Source organism: Lathamus discolor, chromosome 9 (genome assembly GCF_037157495.1).
Source record: "Lathamus discolor isolate bLatDis1 chromosome 9, bLatDis1.hap1, whole genome shotgun sequence".
Lineage (NCBI taxonomy): Eukaryota > Metazoa > Chordata > Aves > Psittaciformes > Psittacidae > Lathamus > Lathamus discolor.
The window spans coordinates 5865694-5888053 of NC_088892.1; the positions used below are offsets into that span (position 1 = coordinate 5865694).

General features: G+C 42.3%; 1 protein-coding gene and 1 long non-coding RNA gene across 4 annotated transcripts in view; both read left to right on the plus strand.

Annotated features, from left to right (window-relative positions):
- Positions 1-608: 608 nt before the first annotated feature.
- On the plus strand, positions 609-14275 carry LOC136019460 (uncharacterized). The gene is made up of 3 exons (XR_010614891.1): positions 609-1273; positions 5041-5124; positions 13684-14275. It is a non-coding gene; the product is annotated as an uncharacterized LOC136019460 (long non-coding RNA).
- Positions 14276-15804: 1529 nt separating this feature from the next.
- The window catches only part of TMEM164 (transmembrane protein 164), a 41663-nt gene continuing 35107 nt past the window's right edge, over positions 15805-22360 (plus strand). The window contains exons 1-2 of one of the 3 annotated variants that reach the window (XM_065689664.1): positions 15805-15822; positions 16663-17248. In XM_065689664.1, the coding sequence (XP_065545736.1) occupies positions 16784-17248 (465 nt within the window). In that variant the 5' untranslated portion in view covers positions 15805-15822; positions 16663-16783. Of the gene's footprint in view, positions 15823-15872; positions 16120-16261; positions 16500-16662; positions 17249-22360 lie in introns of those variants that run through there. The other 2 variants (XM_065689663.1, XM_065689662.1) reach the window with 2 other exon arrangements.

Consider the following 22360-nt stretch of genomic DNA (forward strand, 5'->3'; position numbering starts at 1 on the left):
TGTCTGTGTGTCTGTGTGTCTGTGTCTGTGTGTCTGTGTCTGTGTGTCTGTGTGTCTGTGTCTGTGTGTCTGTGTGTCTGTGTCTGTGTCTGTGTCTGTGTGTATGTGTGTGTCTGTGTGTGTGTGTGTGTGTGTCTGTGTGTCTGTGTGTGTGTGTCTGTGTGTGTGTGTGTGTCTGTGTGTGTGTGTGTGTGTCTGTGTGTCTGTGTGTGTGTGTCTGTGTGTCTGTGTCTGTGTGTCTGTGTCTGTGTCTGTGTGTATGTGTGTGTCTGTGTGTCTGTGTGTGTGTGTGTGTGTCTGTGTGTATGTGTGTGTCTGTGTGTCTGTGTGTGTGTGTGTGTGTCTGTGTGTGTGTGTGTGTCTGTGTCTGTGTCTCTGTGTTTGTGTGTCTGTGTGTGTGTGTGTGTCTGTGTGACTGGGCACAGCCCGTGGCCCCATTGGCCTCTCCGGAGCTGTGGGTCAGGGTAAACACCAGCTCCAGCCTCCCTGCTCCTGCCCGCAGCTCAAAGGGGCCCAGGTCTCTCAGGCAGGTTTCACACCCAGCTTTGCCTCCTTTGGGACACTGAGGTGAGCTGGAGGCTCCGATGGCCTTTACTCAGAGCGTATGCAATGGGTTTCATCAGGAGCACTGACGAGAGCAACCGGGATTACTCACAGTGCGGTTCAGAAAGCCAGAGGCCACAAATATCCCTGTGATTCATGCAGGAGTTTGCCACATGGTTTACTCTTCGGAAGAGAATTAGCACAAAATAACCAGCTTTTGACAAGACGCACAGCACTAACGCCATGTAAAGGCAGAGGAAATGTTTCCTGCTCCATCTCTGCCGTGCACAAGTCCAGCACAATCCTCCCCCATGCCATATGGAGTGGGACAGAGTGTGAAAACAACAACATTACAAAACAAGCCACAGCTATATTTGGTAACAGGAGTTTGCTCCGATGAAAGACAACACCTTGCAGGAGGCTACAATAGTCTGGCAACAACTGCAGAAGCAATGGGGATGCTGTATGTAATCGCTCTTTTTCACAGAGAACCACAAGGTGCATCGCTTCCTCGGATGGAGCCCGCATGGAATCACTGCCTGGTTTGGGCTATATGGATTTTAGGGTGCTCCGTTACTACTTTCACTTTGTTCTAATTTGTTTCAAACCCTGTTGTTTTGCTCAACGTCAGTCAGCACTAATGGGAGGGCCTGGATTGTGCAAGATGCCTGAAGGCACGTCTGGGTTATGCAGATTGACTGTTCTTCTGATTTAACCTCCCTGTGTTTAGGTAAAACAAATGCTACACAGTTATTCCTTACTAAAACAGACACGTGAGCCCTTTTTCATCTTTCTGTTTTCATCTTTCTCTTAAACAGTAAATGGGTAAGAGAATAGATTTGTAATTTGTTCCCCCTCTTTTGTGCCTCCTATAATCTTAAATCTTGAAGTGTGCCGTTGCCAGTGGTGGCTGGTCAGCTCCTGGGAAGGTAACAACTTGGGCAGCTCAGAGACTCTTGGCTAGGAGCAGTCTATTTCTGCTCTTCGCAGGTAAATTAACGGAAGACAAACCCAATTGCTTTCTTAGCCCATAGAAACTTCTGGCATCTGCAGCTCGATGTAGTTCCACAGTTTAACATTATGCCGTGTGAAAATCCCTTCTGTGTGTTCTGAGCCTTCTGTCTGGTAGTTCCATTTGATGTCCCTTCACTTTTGTGTTAATGAACCATGAATTACCATTTTCTCCTAGCTGTCTCCACACCACTCCCTGGTTTATAGATTGCTATCACAGATTCCTTGCAGTACTACCACACTGTTCTCTCTTGCAGGCTGACAAGTCTAATGTTTTCCAGGTGCAGGTTCAGAGCACCTCCAACAAATTTAAGTTGGAGCTTCTATCTCTGTACCTCAGACTACACGTTCTTGCTCCCACATGGATTTCAGGTGCTCCAGGTTCTGCACTCCTGCTGAGTGCAACTCTTCCCTCACCTCCTCCTTAATGTCCTCCCTACTGTAGACCTCACCAGCCATGGGATGTCCTCATCAACCTCTTGTGGCCTTGAGCGCCATGGCAAGAGCTCACTGGGGAATCCCGGTGCCTGCAGGGTTCATCCGTTCATGTCTCCAAGCTGAGCATCACTGAATGACAGCCAGGTTCAGAGGCATCGTCAGCAGTACTCAACAAAATGCTTGCTTCGTTTCAGAAGTGTGAACATCTAAGTCAAATTAATGATTTTAGCAAAGTTGGAGACAAATATTGCTTATCTGCAATCTAAGGAAAAATAGAACCTGTCAGGTTATAGTTAGAATAATGGGTACTAAAATTAAACTTATGTCAGACAGGATATCCAAGAGAAGAGTCAAATCTACCTTGTTCTGTGGAGGTTTTAGACACAGCTCCATGGGAAACCTTTCCCATAGCCACAGGTATGCTAATGCCTACCTGAGTTACGCAGGACAACTGATGCAGCACTTTTTACTTGTCATAGTTGCATTTAAACTTGCTCTTTGACTGCTTTCAAACATCCTTTTTTGAAAACAAAGCAGAAACAGATTTACTTGGTCTCTGTAAATAAAGCCATGGTCTACTAGCAGTACCCTGAGGGGAAGTGGAATACTTGAAGGGCTTCAAAACAGGTAGCTAAGAAAAGCACGCCTGCTGTCAGGAAGCTTACATTTGCTGCAAGATGTCTCAAACGCCTTTGCAAACATTTTAGGAGTTCACAAACAGAAATGCACACTGCCTTTATATCACAGTGTGTCACACTGGCTGACTAAAAGGATTTGTGTTGCAACTGCTTTGTATCTTTCCAGTAAGAACCCAGCAATAATCTCTATGGAATGTGACCTGTATAAAGAACTCCCCAGGCAGTGTAACTGGTAGCAATGCTGATTTTCATCCTTATCCCAGAGGTCAAAGAGAAGGAAGAGGAGGGTATGTTGAGGAGAGATTAAAGCCAAGCTGGAAGGTCTCCGGTTCTCACCCACGATTCAGGGCAAGCATGGAAATAGTCAACAGCTTCTCACCTCATTCCTGGTATCAGCAAAGGGATTGCATAATCTTAACACTTCTAATCTAAGCAGTAAATCAATATTTGAAGCCTTGCGGGTTGTTTGTTTATATTAGGAGCAGTGACTACTGAATTCAACCATTTCTTTGACGCAATCCTGTTTCTTCACAGAGTGGACAGTTAGAATCAAAACAACAGAAAACAAATTTGGGGCAGAAACTCGACCATTCTGTAGCAAACACTCTCCAAAACCAGTTTTGCTCAGGCTGGGAAACTTTTCATGTGTTCCTGTTTTGTTTTTTAATCATATTTCTGCTACTTCCCAATTGAACTTAGAGCACATCGTAACAAAAAAGCTGACGCATCTTACACCTCGTCATTCCTTAACTCTGCTCATCAGGAGCAGTGCACTTTTGTTCACTCTAGATCTTTTTAAACTGACTCTCATGTTTTAAAAGGAAACGCTACAAACCCAACCTAACAGTCAGACATACACATTTGGTGACACAAAGGATTATTGGTCTCTCCAAGGAAGTGCATTTCAAGGAGGAATTTCAAGTGGGGGGGGGGGGGGGGGGGAATTGAGGGGTGGGCAGTTGAATAAAGGTTAAGGTTTTAAGGGAAGGAACCTACTTCCAGATATACGAATTTGTAGGTTCTTTGATGTTCAAGCTCATTCCATTCCCTTCTTACTTTTCTACATGAAACCACATTGGAAAATTATCTGCAAACCTGTTTATAACCTGTATTTTACATGCACAATAAAACAGTCTTTTCTCACATCTAGCGTCTGCAGCAACACACTGGGCCTTTGTGGGGGAGATGCAGGGAGAAAGCACAGGCTAAGTTTGGTAGGCCTTCTGAACAAACACCTTTAATGAAGTTTGTTACCCTGATCTACACAAACACGACCTCTCATTCTGAGCTGGCATGTAGAAAAATGCACAGCAGCTTGTGAGCGCTGAACAGACTTGCATCATGTAATTGAATCTTTGTTTTAAGCCATGTTCCACACATGAAAGAGAAACACGGATCTGCTTGCAGGCATAACACTTGTGTTCTATAAAAACATCTCACTCATTGCCTGCTCAGATCTGTGCAGAGTCGAGCTCTGAAACAATTTGGGGAAATCATTAGAGTGAAGACTAAAATGCAGCGAGGACCTTGACCTCAATAGTCTTTCTATTTACATATGCCATGGCTGCGGTTTGTCCTGACAGAAGCAGCAAGGCCAGCTTCCTGGCTGGTCATTTTTTCCACAATTAATTCTCTTTTATTTAGAACGCAGATAGCAAAAACTACAATAAATAACTTGTTTGTGGTAACTTTGTTCCCGTTTGTTATCTCGGATCAATCTTTATGAAGCTGTGATTAGAAAAGTAACACATGTAAGTCTGTGGGCTGGCTGTCACTTGGAGTCCATTCCTGAGGAATGTGGCACAGGCAAGCACATACAACACCCTCTGTTGTGCTCCCGTACACATTGTGCTCCCAGACAGCAGTTGCATGTGCATGTATTCCTGTCTTTGTAATGTGAGAAGTAATGTTGGTAAGATTAGAATGCCTCAACTTACTGCTTACCTGTTTGTAGTCATTCCTGTAAGTTTTGGGGGCAGATATGCATCAGGAGATTTGCATGAAGGACAGACACAATCTTGGTCCAAAACATGTTTTGGAGCATGAAGGAACATTTACTCAGAGTAACTGGCTTCCTATGGAACAATTTACCTATTGCACAAAGATTAAATGGTGTGTTTCCTTGTTTCATTCCCTAAAGCAAAAAACATACATCAACTCTTAGTTCTTAGCACTGACAGACTGTGAGCTCTTTTCTGTACTTACTCATGTAAAATCACATCTAAGAGAAATGTCTGATAATCATTTGCTGATAAATTGGCAATCTATTTATGCAAGTCTTAGAAAGTCTTATTATTTTGAACTCCCTCGTGGGATTTCTTTAAATAAACTGTAAATGATCCTTAGAACATCTGTTTCTATGATTATATATCTATATAGTTTTATCAAATACACTCTCTTTTTGTTTCAGAGACCGTTGGGCCCAGAAGGCAAAATTATGGAGCCTCAACACAGAACCCCAGCCCAAGGACAGAAGTATTATATATGCTTTAAAGTGAGTAGGTAGTCTTCCAGTCTTAAAATATTCCACATTACAGCAAGCTGCCAGTCTATCCTGACATGCTCCAGTAGCTCTGCTTCAGCTTGCTTCTGAACTTGTAAGGGAGTCCTTACAAGACAGTCTTGCATCCTTCCTGACATGATATATGAGATGGAGCACCAATAAGAATCTCATTTACCCAGCTAGTCAGAATGTCAGGGTTTTGCTGGAATCCACAGTATATTACTTTAATTCTGTCTTTGCAGCAAAAGTTTCAGTCGTATCTTGTCTTTTCTAGCACAACCTCTTTCTTCAGAGGCTGACTGATCACTGGATTGTTTCCCATCAGTCCAACAGAATCACTTCCATAGCACTGTGGCCTATTGAAGCAAGAGCACAAATTCCAGGAGAAGAGCCTTTTAAAATGTTACTTATGGACAGTTTGCAGTAGTGGTACAAACCCACTCGGCAATTTCACCTGTTACACTGAACAGTGTAATAAATGTGTGTTTTTTTCTTACTTGGTCACCTCTTTCAGACCCTTTAGAAGTCACCCACGAAACATTCCCCATGTACACTTTTATCTTTCCCATCTACATCTGTCTATACAGGCTCTTGCTGACATGGACAAAGATGCCTGAGTAAGAATTTCCTACATTCTCAGTAGCATTTTTCAGCCAACACGTCAACATTTCCTTTGCATAGTAACTTCATTGTCAACATCTTTGGGTCTAAATTCGTCTGTTTCCATTCATAACCATTTGTGGTACAGAAAATGTCTCTCCATGAAAAAAGGGAATTGACACACAAAGATGAGAAGTGTCTTTCAGAAAGCTATTTGGATTCTTACCTCAAAAAGTACTTCCCATGAGATCAAGAATTTGACTCAGCACTCAGACGTGTAAGGTAAAAGCACTTTTAATGAAGAGATCAGATCAGTTTCAATCTTTACCACTGTGGTAAAGTTGACAAAACTGTGAGAGTTTTAAATGCTCACACTTGTAACATTGACTTCCCTTTTGCTGCTGAAACAGAAGAGAATTCCTCTTACACAATCAGTTTGTCCTATCAGTAGCTGCTGCCTACTTGTACATGTTGTTCCTTGGGTTTTCTATCAACGTCATATACGCAAGAATTATTAATAGAACATGCTTCATTTACACAATATTTCTATGACTCTGCTTTCATTTCTGTTGGTAGTTCTATTACAAGTCGTTTGCTGGCATTGATTATTTAATTTATTCACGTGACACTGGATATGCACATTGTTGGCAAAAATAAATGTTACTGCTGTAGTAGTTACAGGAGAATTAAATGCTTGTGAATGAAACTTAGTTCTGACTATTTGCAGACACTGGTGTTGGGGTGGGCAATGGCTGCACTCTGCTCCTGCTGGTCTAGTCCTCAGGATTCAAACCTGCCTGAAAGCAGACACCATCACATTATCTGTGGTGATACCTGGTTCCAAGGCCAGTTCAGGTATCAGTGTTACACACAGCTGACAAACACCAGTCACAGTTTCCTCTTATTCAGATGAATAGTATCACTTACAGACCTATTTTCTTACTGGACAATGATAGTTAAGAAAGATGATGCTGGGGAGTTTCAGCTTTAGCCTGTGCTGCCTAGATAATTTAACTCCTTCATTAATATACAATAGAAGCATCTTCAGATAACAGCCTTGTAGCAGCTTGAGAAAATTAGAAGGTAGTGCAAAAATAGGCAGGGTAACAAAAGGTGCATTATATTCACCAGCCAAACAGCCCGAGCAATTCCATCTCTTACCAAGCTTTAGAATATTATTTTCATGGCTTCCTCCAACTACACAACCGGGCCTAACAAGAGATGTTTCTCTTCACAAACTTTGTCTTTCTTATCTCCTGATTATCAAGGCTACAAACAGCACTATGACTTTTTGTCTTTAAGCATTATTGATCAAGCATTTTGCATTGCCAAAATCCACCTACCGTATCTTACTTCTAATATTCTGACCCTACTGGCTTCTCTGGTACTACACGGGGCACAAGCCTGGCCCGCACACTCTAAAAAGTGTTGGCACAAACATAAGGGAGTTCAGGAGAAATCATAGAGGATTTGGGATGAACAGGAGGCTTAAAGAGTTTTAAACTACTACACAGGGTTTAACTTCGGACTAATTATTTTCCTATGGTGTAACTTCATGGCAATTCCTCTTAATACTGGATTAAAAAGTTTAAAATAAACAAGCCATATTCCCGCACCACAGGAGCTCTACAGCAATAATACCAATTAAGCCCAATAATCTCCCCCATCTAGCTCTAAGACATTCCCCTGGGTGTTAGTTGATACTGTAGCCAAATACCGAAATGTGCAATTCAGGCAAGTGAACAAATCAATAGTTTCAGCAGAGTGAGATTAAAATACCTGCCATTAAGTCAAAGTAATCATAAATAAATGCTGTCAAGTTTTCATCTCATGATCAGCATATTCCCAGAAGGATTCCTGCTTTCTTTCCCCATGGGCTACGTGAGGAAATTGAATGGGGATGTGCAATATGTAATGACAACATCAAGGTTTTTAGGCCTGTCTGGAGGCAGAATGAGTGCGATGCTGCAGCTGGTGAGTTACTTGCTGAGAAATCTCGTTCAAGGTATTTCAAAGCAAAGCACCCCATTTACAAAGAACCTGTGAACCCTCACCCTTCCCCTAACACCCACCCCTTTAAGGATCAGAGAGGAGAGGAGGGGAAAGAAGCACCTGGGAATTACATTTTAGAATCCTATTTAGAATTCGAAAATCCCCTGTTCTAGAGGCTTTAGACCACTGCGCTCTACTCCTCACAGTGTAGCCAAAGTAGTTCAGATTGCTTAGGCCATTAAGCATCCAAAAATCCACCATGGAAGCCTTTGCTTCTCCTAATAGGCAGGCACAGCTAGGTGTCTGTGTAGCAGAACTCAACAGGATTATCAAGAATGAGATTTACTGTTTATTTTGACATTCTGTTGACACTTGTATCTATGCAGCAGGCTCTAGCCCAAGTTACTGCTAGTGAGCTGTGCTGCTTCCATCCTTTACTGTTTTTTCTCCAAATGATCTTCCCCAAAACCACTCTGCGTTTGTCGTATGCCAGTGACCAATGGCACTGATAATTTCCATTGCGTTGCTAAACATCTCCTGCTTCAAAGGAAGAAAAGGGGATTTGTTCAATAGCAGGAACCTGGACAGGACTCAAGCCTAGCTTTTCCCTAGAGGTGGAAACCAGGCTAAGCCCAAGCAGGCCGCGTGCTGCCACCTGCTGAGCCACCTTCCCTCTTCATTGGAGAAAGTTTTCCATTTTATGTTTCCAGAGATCTGGTCACTCACTTTGGCTGTACATCCACCCTATACACTTTCTGCTTACCCTTTCTCTCTGTTTTTAGTAGAGAAGGCTTTAAGTAAATTATTTGGGTACCTCCTTTCACCATAAGTCAGAGTTTCTAAATGGGAAAAAGCTGTTCCCGAGTCCCATGTGTTCTGCTGGTGAAAGACCTGTGCTCAGGCCCACAGCCATGACCCCCTGCCTAGGCAGGAAAAGATTGTGTGAAGGCTGAGACTGTGAAAAATTCTTCCCAGCAATCAGCCAGGGGAAAACAAAAAGCAGCTACCTCTGAAGCATGATGCAAAGCACCAGCCAAGCTGTTAAAATGCTCACATGTACATAAGCCTGGTAAATTTAGAGAGCTCTGTGGTAAATATAGCTAAGACTTATGAAAGAGACTAAAAGTGGCTGAGCTATCTGGAAATCACAGACCTGAAAAAACCCTTTGCCTCCCCTGTTCTGTGACTGAAAGCTGTCAGTCAGCATCCACTGCTGCAACAGCAATAAAAGAGCCATCAACTACAGGATTCATCTGAATCCTGAGGTAAGAACATGAGCAGAGATTTAATCTGCATAAGATGCAGATTTATTTCCTTCAAACACTATGCATTACATTGGCTTAAGCAACAAAACAAAACCAACCCTCATACATCAACTCATTACAAAAAATGCATTTCAGGAAAACTGAAGTTATTTATCACTACAATTCAGTCTGGTGACTGCTGCAGCTCAGAGCTGGTTCCCTCCCACCGCAGCTCATTAGAGGACTGTAAAGCCTATTTCCCTCTTTCAGCTCTAACAGGAGAGAACACAATTCCTGCCTTCTTTTGACACCTTTTCCATACATTCTATGTTCTATTGATGTATGAGGTATTAAACCTAGGTACCTGGCAAAACCTCAGTGACCAGAAGCCCTGTCATCACACCTCATGCAGACACAGGCATGTAGTCTTGGTGTTTAAACTCCCATATAGAAGAGCCTCCTGTATCATGCAGGTGTGTCATGTATCATTACAACAGAACTAGTCCAATTCTTACTATTTCATTTCCTATGTGTAGATAAGTAGTGAGAACAACATCCCCAAGAGGTAAAACAACACAAATTGTGTTGCTACTGAAAGATATTCGTTAATGGAGCATTAGAGTGAGAATTTGGGAGGTGAACAACCACTAGAGGGCTCGTAATTCCATACCGTGGCTTTAACAAAACGGTTAACTAAACCTTCCGGTAACTTAAACGTGACCTCTGTCTTCCGTGAGGCTCCCACACTTCATGAAATGCACGAACTTGCACAGAAAACATGTGAGTATACCCATTTTTCCTCAATAACTTCTTAAAATAAACTCCAGGTATGTCTCTCCATGGGCTGCAGGTAATCTCTGCACCCAATACACAGAGCATCTCCTCCCCTCCTGAAGTTCACACCTTGTGTGTCTTGGTGCCTGTAGAGTTCTGTAGAGACGTTCTTACATACTCTCATGCCTTGCTGCTGTTATGCAGACTCTTTTTCTCCTTCTTACATACATTATCCCAGAGGTGCTACCACTGTCTCTGATGGGCTTAGCCATGGCCAGTGGTGCATCTCTCTTGGCTCTAATCAGACCTGGGGGAAGCTTCTCACAGAACCCACCCATGTAGCACCCCTGCTACCAAAACCTCTCCATGCAAACCCAATACAAGGGTATAAGAGCAGCCTTTTGGTATTTTACACACCTATTTTTATGTGTTATATTCAGCAGAAATGTTAAAATGTGTGACTGATACCTATGTAAGCTAATAAATGACAGGAAGGTCTAAGAGAACCCATGGATGGCTCAGAAAGCTTTGCTAAATATGTACGGTGCCTGATTTATCCTTGTAAAAGCTGAGGTATTGAACGCCTCCTTCCCTGAGCATCACAAGGCATAAAAATACACAGTGACAACACAACATGATGTAACAGACCTGATCACATACTAATCACATGATAGGATGGAATAGTACAAATTTCATACAACTTAATTAACCAGAGATTACATCATGTTAGAGTTCTCCTTCCTGCCTTTTGTTTTGTTTCTGAGACCAGAATTACATTTGGTTTATGTTATGCTAAAAATAGCAATTCCCTGATTTTGAATACCCAGCATCACTGCGGTATTAATAATAAAGGCAAATTCTACACAGAAGTTTAGGGAACACACCACTGTTCAGAACCTCAGGCTGAGATTTGTAAGTAAAGACAATGTGTTATAATCAGTAGTTAGATTTCAGTTTTTAAAACCGAACTGAGTCTTAAGAGGGTTTTTGGTAAGTCTTCATGGATGCCAATGTGCCCAAGAATCTACAGCAAAATAGAACAAAACCAGGAAGCACAGATTCTTCTCCTTGCATATCTGTGTAGATTTATAGAATCACACACCTCCTACGTATACCAGTCATAGCTAAAATTACCTCTAACAAACATGAACCAGGCTAAAAATTCTTGTACAACTAATAATGGCAAATTCATCAGCGATTTCATTCATTGACTTCACTGATTTTTCTGAGACATCAGCATGAGAAGCATTTTACAGTCTAGCTATAGATATATCAGAGATCACTTCCCACTTGGATGTGGTTCAGTGAAAGACTAGCCAAGTGTTCTTAGGAGGTTTATTGAATTGTGCATGTAAGCATCTATAAATGTGCATTTTATTAATATAGTATTTTGGCTTGGAAGGCAACAGTGAGAAAAGTGCTGTTCAGGCTGAGCTTCCAAGAAAAAAAAGTTTGGGTGGTTCTTTGTGAAATGCCTTTCATTAGGCTTCACAATATTACGGTCCTAGTGCTGGACATGAAACAAAGCAAATGCCTTGAAAACTGAAAGAAGGCTAAACAATAGAGGATGAAAACACAAAAGGGAGTGAATGTCCGTGAGTGCTTTAAACTAATGTTTAGTTACCAATGTATGAAAAGAGCAGTTATCTTTCTGTTAATTCTCAAGATACTTCAAGTTTAAGACCAACACATAAATAACATCTGGGTGGACACTTTCATTTCCTGAAGAACACATTTTAAGTGTTTTATAGCAGATCCTTTTTCTTACACTAATCTCAACAAAAATATTTTTCCCCAAGCTCCAAATAACCTCAGAGAATGCCTTTACTCATCTAACATATGAGCCTACAAAGAAACGCATCACCATTTCTTAGATGCATCCTCAACCTGTGTTACAGTAACTGACAGTCCTGCTTGGCCTTTTAACTTCAACATGGGTTGAAGCTAATTAATTGATATGCAGATGAGCTGTTGACAATGATTTCTTTCTCTCAAAGCAAACCTCACACATTCGTGGTATTTATTTCTCCCTGGTTTTACATCCAACTGTTTTGTGTCTATTAATACTGCAGCTTCTTATGTAAGGGAAAAATAAGTCAAATACTGCAAACATGACATAAATGTGATTCAACAACAAGCTGCTTCACAGTTGTCACCTAACAAGGTTTTGTTGGTTCTTTATATAATTATTTTTCAGTCCATCGGATTAAAACCCATGAAAGGGTGAGATGCTTTTTAAGCTTCTAGCTTGAATGCTTCACACTGACATTTACCTTTTTTTCCAGTATTGTCTAGCGTATGTTCTAGCAAAATTATCTGACAGGGCGAGATATGACAAATGCAACAGCTTTTCATCTTGCTCTCAAGAAAATTCCTTGAGAGGAAATCAGCAATTACACTACCACAGCCTTTCTTTAAATTAATAAAAAATACATGTGAACATCTGACGAAAGAGAAGGGAGTCAGGATAACTGGTGGAAGAACCTCTGTGAATGTAGATTTGTAGCAAGGGAATAACAAACAAGCAAATGTAGTTTTCAAAATGTGAACTGGTGGTAATTCAACATGAAAAAGTATAACAGAATCATAGAATAGTTAGAGTTGGAAAGGACCTTAAGATCATCTAGTTCCAACCTAATAATCATATAATATATAATAATAATAATACTTTTTAGGGGAGAGATACATTTGCTCTAGGGATCAATGAGAATCTAACCACTAGCTCTTGATTACTTCACTTGTCGATATCAGCAGGCAAGAAGAAAGATACCACCTTGCTGGTTTGCTGGGAGCATCTTCTTGTGCCCTAGGAGGGAGAGCACTGGTATTTCTTCTCACTCCTCTCCTTTTGAGCATGTTACATTTATCAAAACTACCAGTGAAGGAAATATTGAGGATTAGATGTTTTTCCTAACCTAAACAGTTTTGAAGACTACTTTTAATATCCTCCTGCACTGTCACTGAAGTACAATAAGATTGTTTAAAAATGGAACTCAAACCTCATCAATTTCCCACGTTCATGCCCAGTAAAACAAAACAAGTGATCAGCACTTAATCAAAGTCAGTCATGTTGAGAAGCTGGAATCACGTATGTCCATGTGGCTGGTGTTAAGACATTCCCTACATGTTGACTGTAGGTTAGATTCATCTTAAGGTTGGGCAAGTTTGAGTCATTATGTATTAGCCACAAGGGTGTGCTCACACCTACAACACGTGTAGTTGCAGCTTTTGTGATAATCTGAATTACTTCAGGCAGTCTTTGCTAATAATAGCCACCAGTTGGAACTTGGAGTTACCTGTTGCAGTGGAATTCCTCCAGTCATGTTCAAGAGCAGCAAAAGGGCAAAGTTTCATTTTCTCTTCTCAAGTCTTCTTTAGTTACGCTCAATAGCATTTCTTAGCCACCGTGTTGGAAGACTGTTTCCTATCTATGTAAAAAGGCAAAATCCAGTGTTAATCCGTAAAGAAATGCCAGGGCCCTGAGTGTGCCAGTATAGCTTTATGGCTCCAATTGTGGCAAGGCTTGGGTGAGAACTGGTCCAGAGCCATGAAGCTCCCAGGCAGATGGGCTGTGAGTAGGAGCCCCACACAAGGCTGCTCAGGTGGTTAAGGCCTACTGGCACACTCAGGGCCCTGGCATTTCTTCATAGATTAACATTAGATTTCACTTGTTTATATATTTTGTATTTCCAGAAGCCACAGACAGAAAAATAAATCTCGTGTTAGATACAAGAACAAGCCTGAGGCTCTCGTGCAAGCATTTTAGTTACAGGAATTTATTGCTTTTAGAGAACCATTTCTATTGACATAGGAGATACACTTGTTTACACTGGCTCTTGCAGCCTAAATTACTTAGTGAAAGGATGAGAGGAAATGGTTAACAAACAGAAAAGAGCAATGGCTTTGTGTTCAGTCAATAACACTAAATTCTCATTCACAGATTACAGAGTGCTTTTCAAAGAAGAGGAAGAGACTGGAACAGAGAGAATGGAGGAACTGTGCCTAAGCCACCCAGCAGATCAAGATCAGAGAACCAGATCTCTTGGATTTATAGTGAATCTCAGCCTGAATATGAATTAACAATATTGTGCTGTTCCAAAGAAATACCAATCGCACCAGGATGTCCAGTTTATATCAACTATGCTCCTTCAATCTAATGAGTAGAAAATAACAGCAAAACAAGAAATCAGCAGGTCACCTCAGCCATCACATGACCCAAAACAGGATCAAATTGATCAGCAAAGTGCTCCAGGTTGCAGCTACCTCTGGAATTACAACTGTATGTTAATCAGCTTCCTCATACAGCCAGCCACAGAGCCCCAGAAGAGTTTATGCTGGCAGAAGGCGGTGGGAGAGGAAAGGAGTAGCAAGGGGAAGAGGAAAGGCAGTGATGATTTACACCAGGTGGCTTATCCCAGTATAATGTGTTAACTATGATCCATCTTGCTGAACATATTCTTCAGTTTTTTAAAGAACTGTTTTAAAATTTAAATACATCCCACTCAGCTTTGTATCGCCTGCAAAATTAATAAGTACGTCCTCTGTTCCATTATTTATATTGTTAATAACAAAAAGACCCAGACTAAAGACAGGCTGCAGGAACCCAGCAATATATTCTTTCCTTTTGACAGAGAACTACTTGCTATCCAGTCAGTTCTGTATAGATCTGACAATGCATTTATCCAGACCATATTTCTAACTTTCAAATGAAAATGTCATGGAAGTGTCAAAACCCTCATCAAACTGGCAACAGGCTCTGTGTTATCTGCAAGGCCTGTTCCTTATTGGAAGGGAAAATCAAGTCATCTGGCGTCATTTATTGTTGACAGATCCATGTTGACTGCTGTCATTCCCTGGTTATCATTTCGTTGCTAATAATAGTTTGTGAGATTATTTGTCCCAGGAGCTTTTCAGGGATGCAAGTTAATTACACTGATCAAAGTGTATTTCTTTGGCTCCACCCCTATCAAGCTAACCTTACTATTACTTCTATTTTACTCATAACTGGGATAAATGAGCCCTTTGAATTATTTTCCTAAATCACTGTTCCTTTTCTTAACTCCTTTCTTTAGACTTCCTTCCTATGAGATCTTAACTATTAATTGCTTAAGTCTTTAGCCTTCATGACGTCTGTTTTTGTTTAGCTGTTCTCTTTCCTTCCTTTTCCATGGACAGCAAGCTGTCATTTTGCAAATGTTCTTTTTTTGTGGGCAAAATACTGCCCACTTTCACACTCTCAGCCAGTTATTCTTCACTGGCATCCTCTATTGGAAATAGGGGAAGAACTGCCAAAATACTGGTGTTAGTGCTGAGCTGCTTGGTTTGATTGTTCAGGCAGGTTAATGCAGCAAGTCTGGGCTGCAGGCTTGTGTAGGTCCAGTTAACAGGGGAGGCATTTGCAGGAGGTTTGCACCTATTCAAGTTGTGCACCCAACTTCTTCATGTTCCCTTTTTTGCAGCAGGTTTGTGCTTAATTAAATGAGTGAGAGGCGTTCTAATGAATCGGCAGCGGCTGAGAAAACAGCATTTTCTAGAGGACTTCTTATCAATTTTAATTAGGGAAAGGGGCCCTTGCAAATCTTGGAAAAGCCTGCTGGGTCCCCCTTCTTTCCGCAAAAAGGAGTCACTTCTTTCACAGCAGGATGGCACACACATAATGCTTCCAGCTTTACAGGCCAGGTGTTGCTGCCTTTCTGTCTGCACGGAAATCACCTCCACTCAGCCAGTGGGCGTATCTGCCTGGTCTTTTAAAACTTATGTGTGAATTTGAGCTTTTATTTTCAATTAAATAGGCTCAGTGGTTTGGCCAGCAGCAATGCTGTCATAGTGCTGCTGGGGGAAGGGCAGCCCTGGCATGGCCAAGGTGGGGAGAGCAAGGAGCAGGTTATATGGAGTAAAATCTTTAGCCAGCTCTCAGGTTTGACCATTCATAGCTCTGAGTAACTCAACAACACCCCCTTTAATGCACTTTCTCTACCTGGATCTCCACCTACCTTTGCCTTTCAGGAACAGTTATGTGTTTGCAGTACAGCTGCCTCACAAAGCCGCGAGCCAGGCCTGCTGTGCTGAAGGCTCACAGGTGTGAGTGCATCCCCTCGGCGTGCAGAGCCGGGGCCCCTGGCAAGCTTGGCCTTTCATGGCCGCAGTTTCTTGGCCGACTGACACCGCTGCGGCGGCACTTGAGGAACTGGCTCAGCGAGTTAACGCCGCTTGCCGGCCCGGCTCCGGCCGGGGAGCAGCGCGAAGCTGTGCCGGGCCCTCGGCTTCCCCTCCGGAGGCGGCACGGACGGGAGCTGAGCCGGGCGGGTGGCGGCGGCGGCGGCGGGACGGGCCGCGGGAGGCTGCGTGTGCGGAGGAGCAGCGGGTGAAGGCAGGGGTAACAGCGATGGAAGCCGAGGACGCGGGGGGGACGAGCGCTGCCCGCTGAGGGGCAGCCAGCCGCGGAGGGAGGCGGGAGCAGCCGGGGCGCAGCCAGTTCGGGGGGGGGGGCCCGTCCATTTTTCGGTGTGAGTCAGGCACGTCGGTGCGGTGATGCTGCGACGGTGGGAAGGGGCCGCGGGGAGCGGCCCGCCCGCTCGGGGCTGCAGTCTCTGCCGTGCCGCCGCTGAGGGGAGCGCTGCTGCTTCCTCCTCCTCCTCCTCCTCCTCCTCCTCCTCCTCCTCCTCCTCCCCTTCCCGCGCCGGGGCCGGCGCCATGGCTGGGGGCGCTGGGCCGCGCCGCGCACCCTGACGGAGCGGTGCCCGCCCCCGCCGTGAGGTACAGGGCCCGGGGCCCCGCGCGGCGCGAGCCGCGGCCGTTGGGCAGGCTGAAGCGGGGAGCCGGCAGCGGGAAGGAGGCGGGGAGAGGAGCGGGGCTGAGGCCGGGGGCTCTCGGGGCTGCTCGCAGGCTCCGTTCATCCGCGGCTCCTCCCTCCCCGCAGGCTTGAGGGTCGCGTCCTGCTATCGAAAGGAAGAGCCAGAAATGAGCCTCGCCCCGGGCTGAGCTGCTGCTCCTGAAGCTGCGGGAGGACGGGGAGCACGCAGAGGCCGCCCTTGCGTTTCATGGTCCGGCAGCCCGGCAGCATTTTGGCTTTGATTCCGTCTTGCTGCTACCCGTTCCTGGACAGCGTCGGGGAGGAGAAGAGGCACCATCCCGCCATGTCTCGTTACAGCCTCCACAATCTCCTGGACTGGATGTATGGGGGTGTGGACCCCAGCTTTGCTGGTAACGGGGGGCCAGAGTGCGCGGCCTTTCTCTCTGGGCAGCAGCGTCTTCTGGAGAGCGTGGTCTTCCTCAGTGTGGGGATCGTGGAGATCCTCCTGTCCCTCTGGAAACTCAGGCAGCTGCACTTGAGGGACCTGGAGGGTCACCTGCTACAGCAGCGCCAGGCTAAGCAGGAGAGCTTGGGCAAGAACGTGCTGCTGGTGGTGCTGTGTCTCATCTTTGGGCTGGAGACGGGGTTCAAGTTCGCTACCAGGACTGTCATTTACCTCCTAAACCCTTGTCACATTGTTACCATGATGCAGGTAAGGCTTGTGTACAGTCACCAGGAAGTTCGCTTTGGTTTTATACTTGCAGTGTTTTCCCCACAGTCGGCTTGTGGGCCGAAAGCACATAGCAAAAGTACAAATGCCAGGAACTTGTGTAAACGTTTTAAACCTGACTTAGTTTTTAATCAAATGTTTTGAAATCTGTGAAAAACCCAAGAAACATGAAAAGGTGAAATTATAGTTATGACTAATGTCCAAATCTCTGGTTGAAAATAGAAAAAATTAAGGCAGCCTCACCACTCTCTTTCACCTGATCCTTGTTTCGGGAGTAGAAAATGCTGTTTCTACTGACAGCAGTGGTGAAATTTGCATCAGATTTAATGAAACCAAGATTATTGTTAGAGCAGCTATGTGGCTTGCATGCAACTTTTTCAGGCAAGTGGCTTTTAGGGGTGTGACTGTATTTTGTGAAGGTGTTGAAGAAAACAAATCCCTCTCAATTTTGTGCAGACAGTGTTGGTTTAATGGTAAGGAAGCAAGTGTTACCTGTGTCTGATACATGGGGTGGAAAAGCTGATCTGGCTTAATACCTGTGGGTAAGCTCTGTGCTTTAATGACTTGTGGCTTGGTTGTTGCTGCATGGTAATGTGCAATTTGTGTAGCTTCCAAAATAATAGCAACACTCATAAACATTACTAAAAGCTTGCAAGCTGTATTTGTCAGTACTCCTGTGCAAGTACTTAACTATCAGTTTCACTGAGCCTGGTAAGGAGTGTGGGAGAGATTAAAAAGTTACTAGTATTTTGTTTAACTTTGCTAATATTGTGCATTCAGCACTGGACAATTTACAAAATTTAAGCTCAAGAATTAGTAGAAGAATGGCAAAAAGGCTTTCATAAAAGCTGCCATGATAACAACATCTATAATATCAGTAACATGAAAATCAGACCACAGCCACTCTTAGGCTCCCTTTGCAGCATGCTGAGTGAACTGGGTTGTATCAGATGAAGCTAGTTGATAGCTTCACTCCTGGAGAGTATTTCCTAACAGGAATGGAAACATCGTTTCTGGTTGTACCAGAGGTTTAAGGGAGATGGGTATCATCCCAAGAGGGAGAAAACAAGTTTTTGTAGCACTATTCAAGACCTTTACAGGAATCAACTTACAGTTCCAGACCTGAATTAGCAGGTTGTATAAATTCCTAAGCAATGATGCAATGTTAGCTCAGGATTTTACACCATTCAACACTTGCTTCCCAGGAAGTGGAAACAATTGCTGTGCAACCAGTTAGTATTGCTAATGAAGAGGAAAGTAGAAGGTATGCAAGAGCTGTAGAAATAATTATAATGTAGTTATATTGTGGCAATAATAGTAGTGGCAATACTTAGTGATAGTAGAAAGTTTTCCTATTAATTTTCTGTGAAAGAGGTAAGCATATGTTAGCATTATGATTTGAAAGTTTGGTTGTCTTGATCTGGTATTTTAATATGATGTTATAAGTATTCAGCAAAAGCTAATGCCTCCTGTATGTGTGTGGGAGCTGGTACGGCTTACCTCATGCATTAATGCTCTCCTGAGGAGGATGCAACCTCTGTAATTAGCATGGGCACTTCTTGATTTCTTTTTGACCTATTGTGAAGCTTTTTTAATAATAGTATGCTAATTACTCATTAGAAATGTGAAATTGAGAAGGTGGATATGTCTGTAAAATTCAGATCTCATGCCTCTTCATCCTCAAAGGGATGTATTAGAAATAGGCCTGGGCTTAATGTAGAGAAGGAAAATGGCTGCAAACCCAACAGCTTTCATCAAAGAAAACAGATTAGATACAAAGATAGTTGATGACCTTCACCAGCAGAAAACTAATACGTAGTAGTTGAAATCTTACGAGCATTATTTTTCTGGCCTGAATTTCATAAGGGCAACAAGTTGGCAAGAGGAAATACATGAAAATGTAATTTATCCTTCGCTTCTGTTCTTAATTTGTACATAATCCTGCTGTTGGACCTAAGCAGGAGGATGAGCAAAGTAGGATGTGAGAGGTGAAACATGCTACAGCAATCAAGATCACTTCAAAGGGAAGCCAAGAGTAGGCTGCTTTTAAAGGTCTCTTCTGTCACTCAGTTTCTGTTGTCTTCAGTTGAGAGTGTTTCACCTGAGAGCAACAAAGGCTCTGGTCTCTGAGCCAAAAATATTTGGAACTGGAAATTATCCTTTAGACTTTCTCTGCAGAAAATCCCTGCTCTTAAAAGGCCTAAGACTGAAATGAAATCACAAAGTGGGAATTACACCTGTGATGTAGACAAAAACTGCTTAATACAATGGATACAGAGTTCTACAACTGAGTCTGTTTTGATCGGGCGTTTGATTTCTGCCGATCACACCAACCTGTGTTCAAATAAAATCTTTTTCGTAAGTGGGAAGAACTAGTTTAGATGTGCCATTGCAAGGATGAAGTGTTGATCAAGTGAACATATTTACCTGCCTAAACAGTTGTCATGGTTAATCATATCCAGAGTATTCATTGCTCTCCTGCCACCTAGTTAAAATATCTAATAGTACGACTCATTTCCGACCACAGTCTTGGTTTTGGCTTCTTGCATAGATTTTGAAGGAAGAATAACAGTATTTCTTCACCAGTGATGTAAGTGTAGGATCACTGAGAGAGAGATACTTAAATTTTTAAAAGACTTAAAATTTTCTTTAAACCAAAGGTGAATGGAAACTTCTGTGGTTTCCTGGACAGTTATCTGGTGGAGTGTTTTTGTGTAGGGCATCATGAGTGTGTGGTGCAGCGAGGAGGAAGTCTATGAATGAATTAATACTGAGCTCTTTCTTTACATAGAGAGTGGTCTCACTGAAAGTTGTTTGAATACCTTTATGAAATAAGGCCCAAACTCACTCTCTTTTTAGGACTGAAGCTATGATTAGGCTGATGATACTGCTATAAACCTGGTGTGAAAGGGTATCCTGAAAGGGAAACAGTAAGTCCACCAGGGTGTTGCAAATGTTTTCTCCTTTGCATAGCAGGAAATAATTCAGCATATATTAAGTGGATCAAGTGTTATGTTTTCAAGACATTAATCCTTTTGAGTATTATAGAACCATAATTAGGGTATTGAAATTGAAGATGTTAAGGAAGTCTTTTCAAGTTTCTGATTTGGCAGTGTAAAAGGGAAGAATCACCCTAAACCAAATTCTGCACTTATGGATTGATATTTGTCTGGAATAAAGAAAATGTTTTTGGAGGAAACACCTGTGTTGCTGGATGATTACTTCAAACAGTGATCCTATTAGACAAAGAAAAGTAAACTAAAGGGGAAATGATGGGAAAAAAGTCAAGGGGAAGGAATATAGGGGAGTCCATTTTCATTCAGTGATCTCAATCTGATGTTTGCATAACTAAAACCAGTGCTAAGTGCATCTGCAGTTCAGTAAATACTTAATCCTGTGTTCATTATTTCCAGTTTTAGCTTCTTTAGAGTTCTGGATCCTTTCTGTCCTCCATAGAAAGGCTACTGTGTTTTGGGAAACAATGGGTTGGTTTTGGTACTTACGTAGTAAACATAGCTGGCCTGAATTGTGCATCCTTTGGGAGTATGTCCCAAAATATATATCAAATTAATTATCTCCCTTTCCCCTCCTCCTTTTTGTTTTGTTTTTTTGGTTTTTTTTTTTTTCCCATTTTTTTAACCTTGGAAGAAAATCTGATGATTTGGTCAAATGTCATTTTTCAAGTGTGAATCTGATTTTAATTTGCATCTATGGCTGCTAAATGCTTTGTAATATTTGGGAGAATCCAGTTAAATTGTGTATGGTTTTCCATATTCTGTCTCTTCAAAGCCTTGAACTAAAATTAAAGGAACATTTATATCCTGTTACTTGAGAGTGAATATGAAGAGCCTTTGTTTACAGAAATTCAGTACATTTTTAAATAAAAGACAGTGAATTGTGTTATTGGGTTGCATGAGTAATAGTCAGCAAGTAAAAGTTACTGTTGTTCCATTTTTAAAGGAATAACTCCATTCTGAGTTATTCCATATTTAAAGGGTAGCAATATTCTAAATTGAAGATGATTTTCAGCAGTTTTGTTCACTGCTTAATGTACTAAGATTTTTGGGCAAGACGTAGGGCAGTGCAGCAAAATTTCTAATGAACATATAAACATTTTCCAAAGTGTAAGTCTCTAAATGTAAGCTTCTTAATCTCCCTTTTCGTGTGTGTTCATAATTCCCTTATCTATGTCATTTTTTTCATGTATACCTCCTATGTTCCAAAACCTGGATACTGGTCCTTGCAGAACATGTAATTTTTAAAGCAGCTCAGAAGACAGGGCTCAGTTTCAAGAGATATGATAAAACTGAAATTTAGTAGAATTTGGTATGGTAAGGATTGTAAAAAAAATGTTTGAGAAAAACTAGCCTATGTATTGGAGTATAATATGATTTAGTCCCGAATCAGTACAGTTAGGAGATGTGCAAGACTGTTGTAGGAAGGTCAGCAATCCTTTGGGTGCTCTAAAATGCTCTCTGGGAGACATAAACTTCAGCACTTTGGTGGAAGATGTGTGTAATGGCAGCTCGCAAACCTCTTGCATCATGAAGTTTGCAGTATGGTTTTTACATCTGTGTAGTGCACAAGTCTGTCTTTTTACAACTGCACATTAACTTGTGATACTTCCTCTTAATTCCGATTGCTTGAGAGGAAAATCACCAGAGTATGTGGTGAGAAAGGGAGTATGAAGAAGGATGAAAGCACTGGAAGCACCAGTAGTTCTTGCTGGGAAGCCTTATCTCTTATCTTAGAAGAGTGCATTTTATTGCTACAAAGATGATAGCAGCTCAGGGGCCATAGATATGACCTGACAGGTCATGAGACAAATTGTCAGTCCCTTTATACTTGGGATGCTCCAGAGCTATTAATTTGGCTTTCAGAAAAACCATGGCTTGCTTGTATTGTCCAGTCTGCTCTTGGTTCCAAGAAGGGTCAATTTTTTCTTAATTGTTGTAATTTATTTTTAAGCTGTGATTTTGTTGTGTTTGAAAACAGTCAAATGAAGTGTAGAGATGTGAACTGATGCCATAATTTATGTAGTAATTATTTACTGAGCTGAGGAAAAGCTTTTCTGTGGTAATTTTAATGCAGTAG